At 43.3% G+C, this 12,929-nt stretch overlaps 1 protein-coding gene across 2 annotated transcripts in view; it reads right to left on the bottom strand.

Moving 5' to 3' along the window:
- The window catches only part of LOC127585017 (adhesion G protein-coupled receptor E3-like), a 41,446-nt gene extending 29,014 nt beyond the window's left edge, over positions 1–12,432 (bottom strand). Inside the window, exons 1-4 of one of the 2 annotated variants that reach the window (XM_052042125.1) lie at positions 12,283–12,432; positions 5,774–5,866; positions 2,766–2,903; positions 138–230 (exon numbers count right to left, since the gene is read on the bottom strand). In XM_052042125.1, the coding sequence (XP_051898085.1) occupies positions 138–230; positions 2,766–2,903; positions 5,774–5,866; positions 12,283–12,316 (358 nt within the window). In that variant the 5' untranslated portion in view covers positions 12,317–12,432. Of the gene's footprint in view, positions 1–137; positions 231–2,765; positions 2,904–5,773; positions 5,867–11,669; positions 11,703–12,282 lie in introns of those variants that run through there. The other variant, XM_052042126.1, reaches the window with a different exon arrangement.
- Between the last annotated feature and the right edge of the window lie 497 nt (positions 12,433–12,929).

Below are 12,929 nucleotides of genomic sequence, written 5' to 3'. Positions count from 1 at the left end.
CACTGAGTTTCTCCAGTGGATTGTTTGTTGCTCTAGATTACAGTATCTGCAATCTTGTCTCTCATTTGATTTGCCCCTCTGTTAAAAGATTAAGAGAGGGAGAAGGGAAGAGGGAGATGTTCTAAGTTAAGACTCACCGATGTAGAACTTTCTTATATTAGTGTAGTACCCAGGTGGACACAATTTACTGTTCAAAACAATCGTATCGTTGATAAAGTGCTGTTGAATCTCTGCAAGTAAAACAGTTAAATATTTGAAAATTCCTTTTGCAAATGGTTTTCTGATCAGAGAGCTGTTGAAAAGAAAAAAATGTAATTTATCTTTTGCAAGTTAAGATAACAGCTTCACACTATTGACATAGAAGTATGCAGCAAGGTGCAAGACTCATAGTAACGTTTGGTGAACGGACTAGTTGGATGGTTGTAAAATAAACAGCATGTTAACTGATTCAGTAGAGTTAATAATCTTCCCTTAAGCAACCTCTTTATGCCCAATATAGGGGCAGCAGCAATTAGGAAAATACCTATTAATCTATCCCACCCACCTCTGCTTTTCAGCTTCTTGCACTCTTAACATAAAGAACATAAGAAACAGGAGCAGGAGGAGGCCATCTGGCCCATCGAGCCTGCTCCACCATTTAATAAGATAATGGCTGATCTGGCCATGGACTCAGATCCACCTACCTGCCTTTTCCCCATAACCCTTAATTCCCCTACTATGCAAAAATCTATCTGTGTCTTAAATACATTTAATGAGGTAGCCTCTACTTCCAGCAGAACAAATCCCTGGACCCCAGAGTTCCAGGGAGGAGAAAGACAGGAGCATTGTGAATAAACACTGACAGGATCGTGTGTTGCCGCTTGCACCTGGTTGATCTTCCTTCCATCATGACCTGAACACGGCCACTTTATCCTTCCATCCACCGAAAGCAGGAGACAGAAAACCAGAGGCAGTACTTTGAAAACATTTTTTTATTCACCCGTGGATTCTGGGCATTGATAACGTGGCATTGCAGGATTTGGAGGAATTAAAAGGTAGATTATTATCTAAATGGAGAGCGATTGCAAATGAGTGATGTTCAGAGGGATCTAGGTGTTCTAGTGCATGAATCACAAAAAGTTAGCAGACAAGAACATTGCAAAGCATGTTGACCTTTATTACAGAGTGGTTGGAGTTTAAAAATAGGGAGATTTTGTTATAGTCGTACAGTGTTGGTGAGCCTACACCTGGAATACTGTGCAGTTTAGGTAACTTTACCAAGTAAAAGATCTAGTAGCATTGGAGGCAGTCAAAAGGAGATTCACCAGGTTAATTCCTGGTATGTGAGAGTTGTCCTATCAAGATGGACTAGACAGTCTGGGTCTGTATTCATTGGAGTTTAGAAGAATGAGGGGGTGACCTTATTCAAACACATAAGATCCTAAGAGGATTTGACAGGGTAGATGTTTAGATGTTTTCACTAGTAAGAGAGTCAAGAACAAGGGGACATAGTTACAAGATAATGGGCCAGTCATTTAAAATGAAGGTGCCTGGAAATTTCTTCTTTCAGAGGGTAGTAAATCTCTAGAATTCTCTGCCCCTGAGGGTGGTGGAGGCCAGGTCATTAGATATATTTCAGGTGGCGATAGATATATGTTTGTAAGATTGAGGAATTGAGGGCTATGGGGAACAGGCACAAAAGAGAAGATGAGGCCAGCATAGATCAGCCAAGGTTATATCGAATGGCGGGGCAAGCTTGGGAGACCTGATGGTCTACTCCTGCTCTTATTTCCTTGTGATCTTGTTGACCAAACAACTTTGGTGATATTTCCAAGTCATAATGTCACTCCCACACACTTGCTGCCTTTGGTCGAGGACAGTCAATGTGATCCTCAGCTTTAATCAGATAAAATTCCATGGAGCTTGTCTCGCAAACACTAAATCTGATAGGCTTGATTTGAAAATGAATGGGGAGTCCTTTGAGACGCATGGTCTCATTTTCCACCTCCTCATTCACAAGCCACACACAGGACTAGCACTTGGCGGGCCACATTGGGATTAGGTAGCACCTTAATTATAGTAACAAGGAGCGCCCAGAAACTGGGTGAGTTGCTAGCAACTCCTCTGGACTACTGCCACAGTCAGCCTATCTATCTAAAATACCTATTCACCACACAGAGCCCAAATCACCCCAGCGATTAATTAAAGACTATAACTTAACTCTACAAGTTGGAACCAACCATTTTTTCAATATACAATATTGATATAATTATTGATAAATTTCTACAGATGTATAGTGGAGAGCATTCTGACTGGTTGCATCACCGATTGGTATGGAGGCTCCAACACGCAGGATCAAAAGAGGTCATGGAGGGCTGTAGACTCAGCCAGCTCCATCACAGGCACTACCCTCCCTGGCATCGAGGATATCTTGAAGAGGCGGTGCCTCAGGAAGGCGGCATCCATCATTAGGGACCCTCACCATCCAGGACAGGCCCTCTTCTCGTTATTACCATTGGGGAGGAGGTACAGGAGCCTGAAGACCCACACTCAACGTTGCAGGAACAGCTCCTTCCCCTCCACCATCAGATTTCTGAACGGTCCATGAACCCATGAACACCACCTCGTTATTCCTCTTTTGTACTATTTATTTATTTTTGTAACTTACAGTAATTTTTATGTCTTGCACCGTACCACTGCTGCAAAACAACAAATTTCACAACAAATGTCAATGATAATAAACTGATTTTGATGTAGAGAAGAGTAATTTGTGCATCCTTATTTACCGTCACAGAATTGACTCGCATTGCCTCCATTATTTTTATTGCAATCGCAGTGCAAGTGTGCAGACGTTATGGAACACAATGAATTCATAGTACATGCCTTGATTTGAATAACTTCATCATTATCGCACTTTTCATAATCTGAAATACAGGACAAGTGTTAGAAAGTTCATTTTAGCTTTGATGAATTAAGATACAAAGTGGAAACCAGTGAATGCTTTTTCTCCCAGGCATGATGGTAGGGGAGGAAATATTGAGCTAAAAATTCTTCCTCGCTTGCTTGTGTTAAATGCAGGAATATTGTAGCAACTGCGGTTTATATTCAGTATTATTGAATTTAATGTTATACAAAAGCTTGAGAGCATGTACCACCAGGTTCAAGGATAGCTTCTATCCTGCTGTTATAAGGCTCTTGAACTGAACTCTCACACACTAAAAGATGAACTCTTGATCTCCCATTCTACCTCGTCGTGGCCCTTGCATTTTAGTCTACCTGCACTGCACTTTCTCCGTAACACTATATTCTGCATGCTGTTGTACTTTTTACTACCTCGATGTACTTATGTATAGAATGAACTGTCTGGATGGCACACAAACAAAACTGTATCTTGGTACCTATGCAACAGTAAACCAATACCAATAGCCACAACTAAACTGCATATTTAAAGCAAGTGCCAAGAATGAATATCTACCTCATTATATTTATAACTGGGATAAGCACATCAACTTTACATAATGGGACACCAGGGTGATGATATTCCAGGTTCCCTTTCTGCCTCCATTCACCCCTCCCCTACATTTCCACCATTTTCAACACATCCATCCGCCCACCAGCTGAAACACAATCACATTCTTCATTAATGGTATAAATTTGGAATTCCAATTAATGCCAGGTAATTCTTGATATTAAGTCCAGGATTTACAGAATTTTGTTAAACAAAGGTATAATGCAAAAGGAGGAAAGGGTGTATACATAATCTTATGAATGGTGGAATAGATTTGAGCAGTTAAATGGCGAAATCCTATATTCCTGTGCTCCTACTAGCTATTGACCATCAAACACCCTTTCTTCCTTCCCATCTACAATATTCTATAATTAGCATTTGAGTGCTCAAATTAAATAAAATCTCTATATTAATGTTATATTTTTTAATAGGCTTCTGTATTTTCCTTCAGAGTGCTAGATATAGTGCCCATGGATTAATCTTTAGTTTCTGGAAATTAGGACAGTCTTTGAAGGTTGGAACTTTCTAGGGCAAGGTGATTAGTTATCAACACACTAACCAGTTTATCCCATTTTAATGTGAGAAGAGGAACAATTGCATGTGCTGATTTTCTCTCTAAGTTTTAAGTCCCGCCGTTAAAGACTATTGAATGGTTCCCTAGTATGATAAAATGGACTCTTGACCTCACAATCTACCTCATTATGGACTTTGTCAGCCTGCACTGCACTTCCTCTGTAACTATAATAGTTTATTCTGTATTCTGTTATTGTTTTCCCTTGTACTACCTCAATGTACTGATGTGATGAAATGATCTGTATGGATGGTATGCAAAACAAAGTTTTGCACTGTACTTTAGTACGTGACAAAAATAATAATAATAATAAACCAAGTTTTTTCTGCTTCCTACAGCTTTTCTTCCATTGTACAGCAATCACAATAGAAATTTTGCACTTTGAGAAAGATAGTCACCATTTGGTCAGACTAGTTTCTGAAAACTGGGGGAGCCCATTACTGTGACTAAACTTTTCAAAAAGCAGTGTTGTCTCTTGTGCCCAACAGCACACCCTGGTTATACATGTTCAGAGAGCCTGGGTTCAGAGTTACCATAATTAAAACCAGCCAAGTTATTATGAAGTAATTCATGGACATTGCAGAAGGACTATAAATTTTGGGGATTATGGATGATTTATACCCTGGAGCAGCCAACCTTAATTGTCAGGCTTAGTTTGAAACACTCTTGGCTTTGAGTTAGAAATTCATGGGTTGTCTCTCATTCCAGTGTCATGAGCACAATGTCACTCCTGTGTATGTGCCATATGTATGTGTTATATGTCGGGGGAATTGTTCAATCAGACTTAGCTCTGTCCTTTCTGGTGGATATAAAAGATGCTTCAAAACCATTTGAAGAGCAAGGCCCAGCCAATATTTATCCAGCAATTAACTTTACTTAAAATTATTTCACTGCTTTTTAAATGTTAAATTAAATTTTAAAGTTTTTATTTACTGCGTGGTAACAGGCCCTTCCGGCCCAACGAGTCCGCGCCGCCCATTTTAAACCCAAATTAACCTGCCCGTACGTCTTTGCAATGTGGGAGGAAACTGGAGCACCCGGCGGAAACCCACGCAGACACGGGAGAATGTACAAACTCCTTACAGACAGCGACGAGAATCGAACCCCAATCGCTGGCGCTGTAATAGCATCGCGCTAACCGCTACACTACCGTACCGTGTGGAAGCTTGCTATGTGCATATTGAGTGCTATAATTTCTAACAGTGGCTACAGTTCAAAATCAAAGACCCCACCCACCCGATTCATTCTCTCTCTTCTCTCCTCTTCCATCGGGTAGAAGATACAGGAGCCTGAAGGCACGTACCACCAGACTTAAGGGCAGCTTCTACCCCACTGTGATAAGACTATTGAACGGTTCCCTTATACGATGAGATGGACTATGACCTCATGATCTACCTTGTTGTGACCTTGCACCTTATTGCACTGCACTTTCTCTGTAGCTGTGACACTTTACTCTGTACTGTTATTGTTTTTACCTGTACTACATCAATGCACTCTGCACTAAGCCAATGTAACTGCACTGTGTAATGAATTGACTTGTACGATCGGTATGCAAGACAAGTTTTTCACTGTACCTCAGTACAAGTGACAATAATAAACCAATACCAATACCAAAATGTACATTGGCTGTCAACCACAATGAGATGTCCCAAGGTAAAAAGATAATTGCACTGCATAGATGCACTCCTCTTTTTCTTCTACAGTTTGTCACTTACCAAACGAGATCCAACTTTCTTGAAAGTCAAAATCAGGAGTGCAGTGGTCACTCATAATGATAAATTGATGCATTAACCCACCAGTGTAGCTCACTGCAAAGAAAAGACAGTGTAAAGTATGCTAAAATAAATCTCTTTTCCAGTTTTCCTTTCTGATTTAGTTCTTGTCTCTTCTGCTGCCCGAAGAGGTCTTTGTTACTGTGTATTGAATCTGCTGCATCTCACAATATGCAGTTAATGGTGGCTTGGCAGATTTTCCCTGCTTATAAAAGGGGCATGAACAGGCTTACTGGAGCAAAACTCTGCAGATGCTGAAAATCTGAAACAAGAGCAGAAAATATTCAATGGACTCAGTAGGTCAAGCATCATCCGTGGAGAGGGAGAGAGAAAGAGAGAGAGAGAGAGGGAGAGAGAGAGGGAGGGAGGGAGAGGGAGGGAGGGAGAGGGAGGGAGGGAGGGAGAGGGAGGGAGAGGGAGGGAGAGGGAGGGAGGGAGGGAGAGGGAGAGGGAGAGAGGGAGAGGGAGAGGGAGGGAGAGAGGGAGAGAGGGAGAGGGAGGGAGAGAGAGAGTCAATAGTTCAGGTCAATGACCCTTCATTAGAATTGTTGTCAAATTAGATATGAATGATCATTGACCTGAACCCATTGACTCTGTTCCTTTCTCCATCGATGCTGCCTGATATTCTGAGCTCTTTCTGTTATGCTTAATGGTAAAGCTGGCAGGGAAAGACCAGATAGATCAACAGATCCAAGCCACAATGTTATAGTGCAACTGACTGAAAGCCAAGGCCTCAAAATATCCATCACTTTGGCACGCTATTCCACCCAGGACATTTCTCTTTGCCGCCTGCATTGTCCAGTCTTTAATTACAAATGTAGAATGGGTAAGGGGTGAATGTAATCAGATGCCTTCAATTGAGGACTCACACTCAATGATTCAGGAACAGCCTCTTCCTCTCCATCAGATTTCTGAATGGTCCATGAACCCATGAACATAACCTCATTATTCCTTTTTTTTTGCACCATTTATTTTTGTAATTTATTGTAATTTTCTACCTTTTCATTATACTGCTACCACAAAACAACAAATTTCACAATATATAAATCAGTGATAAGTCTGATTCAGATTCTGAAATGCAAAACTCACAGTTAATCAAACTTGATCAAAATTCATATCCCAATTTGCCATGAGGAACCTGCTATCAGTGCTGAACTGTTCAAAGAGGGCGTAAGCTGGAGGGGAATTGTATTTGTTTACACAAATACAAGTTTTCTTCTGGACCCTTGCCTTGTGGTGATGTCACCACAGGTTACAAGTCCTTGCACAGACAACAAGATGACTGATGTGGCCTGGTCTGTCCTCAACAGGAGGTTGAAAGTGTAAACACCAGTGAGAAAGCTTATTAACAAGTTTTAGACTGCTGATTAACTTAAACCTTATCCTCCATTAACACAGCTCTGTTGTACTAATGACATGGTCTTGTAGCAGGTAAATAGGAAGATGACGGTACAAACAAAAGGGAATGGAATGGCTATTGGTGTGATTTTTGTATTTTGGGGAACAACTTCCAAGAAACTGTAGATGGAACCTTTCCACGTTCTGAGTGGTCACCAGGGTTAGTTCCCTCCAGCATCATCCAGAGTTAAAGAGTAAGTACAGGCAGTCCCCAGGTTACGACAGGGTTCTGTTCCTGAGAACTGTTGATAAGTTGGAAATGAACAGAAACATGTGTGGGAGAGGGTCACAGAAACATCTGGGACGGGAGGGCAAGCAGGCATGGGGAGAGTGGCTGCCAGCTGGCCTCACTGACTCAGTGAGCGAGTCTCTTCAGCGCTCCCAGCTCTGCTTGGCTCGACCCAGCCTCCAACTGTTGTGGCTGGCAGGAGGTGAGGAGATAAGGCTCGTAGGAATGCCCCATTCCCACCCGGCAGAAGATACCTGCAGCCCCGCAGTAGCTGGCAAACCCATCCCGCTAGTCCCCCAAACACTTGTTCTTACGCACAGGGTGTCCATAGGTTGGGCGTTTGTAGCCTGGGGAGGACCTGTAACATTTAAAGTTAAGGAACATATTGCAAGGAAGCTGTTAACAAAATTGACCACCTGTTGAAAGAGAGATGGGAGTGCATGGGAATATGTATACACTACTTTATATAGGGGAGTCTAATACTAAAGGACATAGACTTAAGGTGAGAGGGGAAAGATTTAAAAGGGACCTGGGGGGCAACTTTTCCACATATGGTGCGTGGGTATGTGGAACAAGCCGCCAGAGGAAGCTGTAGAGGTGGGTACAATTACAATGTAAATTACAATGTCCTCAAAGTGAACTATCAAGAATTGATAGCTTATGCTTGCTCGATGTCAGATAGCCACTCTCCCTGACACTTGGATTATCAGCTGTCAGTCTAGTGGCAGAACTCTCATCTATCGGACAACACCCCAGTACAGCACTGAAGGCATGAGAGTTTCCTGTCCATAAGATGGCTCTGTGTTTCCAACATCATAACAGTGACTGTTCTTCAAAAATAATTCTTAAAGCACTTTTGGACATCTTGTGGTTGTGGCAGAAATGCAACTCATTTTTCCCCCTAGATTCGGAGTATTCAGATGCAGATTGGTCAGAGCCAGGTCACAGGCACCCAAAGCTCCACAAGTATATGAATGAGTTATAAGATAAGATTTCTTTATTAGTCACATGTACATTGAAACATACAGTGAAATGCATCCTTTGCATAGTGTTCTGGGGCAGCCCGCAAGTGCCACCACACTTCCGGTGCCAACATAGCATGCCCACAACTTTCTAACCTGTACGTCTTTTGGAATGTGGGAGGAAACCGGAGCACCCAGAGGAAACCCACGCAGGCACAAGGAGAACGTACAAACTCCTTACAGACAGCGGCTGGAATTGAGCCCGGGTCACTGGCTCTGTAATAGCGTTACGCTAACCGCTGAACTACCGTGCCTATCAGAACCAGCGGCCGCCCACCTCCCGACCACAACTAACATTAGTCTACATGGTTAGCTGGAGTGGGGAAACTCTCAGACTTTGAGGCACCATTAATGATTCAGGCTGATTGCTCAATCATCTGGGGAACACAAATATAATTCAGATTTACCTGGCAGTTGCAGAAGTTAATTTGTTTTCAATCTTCCATCAACAGACGTGTTTTGCTCTTTCTTTTTTAATTACTGCCTCTCCAAGGAGGACAGTCATTTGTTGGTCATTTGACAAATAAACAGTTTGAGCCCAAGGTAATCACGAGAAACTCCTCCAATTAGCACGATAAACACCTCAACAGGTAAACATTCAAGTACAAATTATTACCATGGACTCTCTGATTGTGTTTTGTTCTGCACACTTTTTTTCTTTGCTGTCTTGTACAACCAGGGTAGGGCTTATACAGTGAATGGTACGGCCCTGAGGAGTGTTATGGAACAGAGACATGAAAGCAGTGTCACAGGTAGATAAGGTGGTGAAGGTGTTTGGCACCCTGGCCTTCATTAGTCAGGGCATTGAGTACAGGAGTTGGGAAGTTATGTTGTAGTTATATCAGATGTTGGTGAGGCTGCACTTGGAGTGTTGTGTACAGTTTTGGTCACCCTGTTATAGGGAAGACATTATTAAACTAGAAAGAGTGCAGAAAAGATTTACCAGGATGTTGCCTGGACTTGGGGACTGAGTTACAAGGAGAGGTTGCATAGACTAGGACTTTATTCCCTGGAGCATAGGATATTGAGGGGTGACCCGATAGAGGTATATAAGAGGCATAGACAGGGTGAAAGCACATAGTCTTTTTCCCAAGAAGGGGGTGAACATAGAACATTACAGCCCACAATGTTGTGTCGACATTTTATCCTGCTCTAAGATCTGGCTAACCCTTCCCTCCCACATAGCCCTCCATTTCTCTATCGTTCATGTGTCTATCTAAGAGTCTCTTAAATGTCCCTAATGTATCTGCCCCCACAACCTCTGCCGGCACTGTGTTCCACGCACCCACCACTCTGTGTAAAAAAACTTACCCCTGATTTCCCCTTTATATCTTCCTCCAATCACCTTAAAATTATACCCCCTCATGCTAGCCATTGTCGCCCTGGGAAAAAGTCCGACTGTTCACTCAATCTGTACGTCTTGTCATCTTGTACACCTCTATCATGTTGCCTCTCATCCTCCTTCACTCCGAAGAGAAAAGCGCTAGCCCACTCATCCTATCCTCATAAGACGTGCTCTCCAATCCAGGCAGCATCCTGGTAAATCTGCTCTGCACCCTCTCTGAAGCTTCCACATCCTTCCTATAATGAGGCGACCAGAACTGAACACAATACTCCAAGTGTGGTCTAACCAGAGTTCTATGGAGCTGCAACATTACCTCACAGCTCTTGAACTCAATACCCCGACTAATGAAGGCCAACACACCATACACCTTCTTAACAACCCTATCGACCTGCGTGGCAACCTTGAGGGATCTATGGACGTGGACTCCAAGATCCCTCTGTTCCTCCACACTACTAAGAGTACTGCCATTGACCTTGTATTCTGCCTTGAAATTCGTTCTCCCAAAGTGTATCACTTCACACTTTTCCGGGTTGAACTCCATCTGCCACTTCTCTGCCCAGGTCTGCATTCTATCAATATCCTGTTGTAATCTACAGCAACCTTCTACACTATTCACAACACTACCAACCTTTGTATCATCAGCAAACGTACTAACCCACCCTTCCACATCCTCATTTATAAAAATCACAAAGAGCAGGGGTCCCAGAACAGATCCCTGCGGAACACTGCTGGTCATCGACCTCCAGGCAGAATATGCTCCATCTACCACCACCCTCTATGGGTGAGCCAATTCTGAATTCACACAGCCATGTTCCCTGGATCCCATGCCTCCTGACTTTCTGAATGAGCCTTCCATGAGGAACCTTATCAAACGCCTCACTAAAATCCATGTACACCACATCCACTGCTCTACCTTCATCAATGTGCTTTTGTCACATCCTCAAAGAATTCAATCAGGCTCGTGAGGCACAACCTGCCCCTCACAAAGCCATGCTGACTGTCCCTAATCAGCATCCGTTTCTCCAAATGCCCATAAGTCCTGTCTCTAAGAATCTTCTCCAGTAATTTGCCCACCACTGAAGTAAGACCCACTGGTCTGTAATTCCCAGGGTTATCCCTACTCTAGGGCTAAAAAGCTTCCAGCTTGTGTCTCGACCTCCCCCCTCCACCTGGCACCATCTGCCCATCAAAATTGATCCTCAACAATTTTTATAGATGCATCATAGAAAGCATTCTATCCGGATGCATCACGGCTTGGTATGGCAACTGCTCTGCCCAGGACCGCAAGAAACCGCAGAGTTGTGGACACAGCTCAGCACATCATGGAAACCAGTCCCCCCCTCCATAGACTCTTGTCACTTCTCGCTGCCTCAGTAAAGCAGCCAACATAATTAAAGACCCCATCCACCTCAGACATCCTCTCTTCTTACCCCACCCCCACCAAACCACCCCCCCATTGGGCAGAAAATACAAAAGCCTGAAGGCACATACCACCAGGCTCAAGGACAGCTTCTATCCCACTGTTATAAAACTATTGAAAGTCCCCTACTACGATGACAGACTCCTGACCTCACAGCCTACCTTGTTATGGCCTTGCATCTTATTGTCTGCCTGCACTGCACTTGCTCTGTAACTGTAACACTTTATTCTGCATTCTGTTATTGGTTTCCATTGTCCTACCTCAATTCACTGATGTAATGAAATGATCTGTATAGATGACATGCAAAACAAAGTTTTTCACTGTACCTCAGACATGTGACAATAATAAACCAACCAACCACCATCTTCCTCCTCACCTGGTCCCATCTATCACCAGCCAGCCCCCACCTCACACCTCCCTCTCACCTCTTTATAGTGGTATCTCTCCTCTACACTCTCAGTCCCAAGACGTTGACCATCCCTCTGCCTCCACAGATCATGCCTGACCCACTGAGCTCCTCCAGCAGTTCGTTTTTTGCTCCGCTGGTGAACTGTCTTGTTAGGGGATACTATTAGCAGGGAAAGAACGAGTCCTTCTGGGAACCTGAACATCGCCAGTCCCTCCCTGCCACCAGAGCCATGTACGAACACCTAGTGTGCACCAGCTGGAGCCCATGGCCTGTATCTTGAAGCACATTTCCTCCTTATGCCCACCATTTCTTTCATCACCTCACTACTTGCTTGGAAATCTGCACAAGAGAGAGGGCAAGCACCCAGAGTGGGCAAAAAGATCACGATTTTGGAAGTGAAAAGAAGACTGTGGAACAGAGGAGAAAGAGAGCAAGGGATCAGAGAGATCAAAGTCAGAAAGAAGGGACAGAAAGACACGACCAAAGTGTTTTGACTGACTCCTTAAACTCGGGGTCAGCATCTAACCCTTCCAATACCCTGAAGGTCTTGAAGTTCTGAACCATGAATGGTGCAGGGGGAAATCAGAGACTTACACTGCCCATACAAGATCTAAGCACCAATTACTTACAGATGATCAGATACGCTGAGGTTAGTGCTGCCATTATCTTCCAAGATGTGACACTCCAGGTAGCATTTCATAACAAACTGAGCACTTTAGCTCCACTGCACAGCTCTGCCTCCTCCACAGGAGGTGGTACCTCATTGGTTGGGAGGTACATTCCTGCAGTTGTATAACACTTAGAGAAATTGACTCTGGGAATTGTCCCCTTGTTCGGGATTAGAAAGATTTACTCATAGATGTTGGGTTTGGGTGTGTCAGACTAACAAGCAAAATCCAACTTCAGTTGCAGCATTGGTTCCAAGCTGATTCTGGAATGAACCAGAGTACATACGTCAGAACATGATTGGACAAAATACTATTTTTCATTGATTAGGAAGTGCAAATAACTTAACAGTGGCGTTGGGACTGCTTTGCGCATAGTCCCAATAATTAAGAATACCATACGTAGGAGCTATTCAGTAAACAATTGGATTGCTCAACTTAGACTCAATGCAATTTCCTCTTTTGTCAGTATAGTCTGTGGTAGAAATACAATATGGCAAAAATGTCATCAACTGCAGTAGTAATAGCATCTTGGGGGTTAAATTGGATTACTCTCAAATACTCCCAAGGGGCCATGATGCTTGGTAAACCTCACCTTTGTTGATGCAAAG

Source organism: Pristis pectinata, chromosome 31 (assembly GCF_009764475.1).
Source record: "Pristis pectinata isolate sPriPec2 chromosome 31, sPriPec2.1.pri, whole genome shotgun sequence".
Lineage (NCBI taxonomy): Eukaryota > Metazoa > Chordata > Chondrichthyes > Rhinopristiformes > Pristidae > Pristis > Pristis pectinata.
This window is presented reverse-complemented; position numbering and strand designations above follow the sequence as displayed.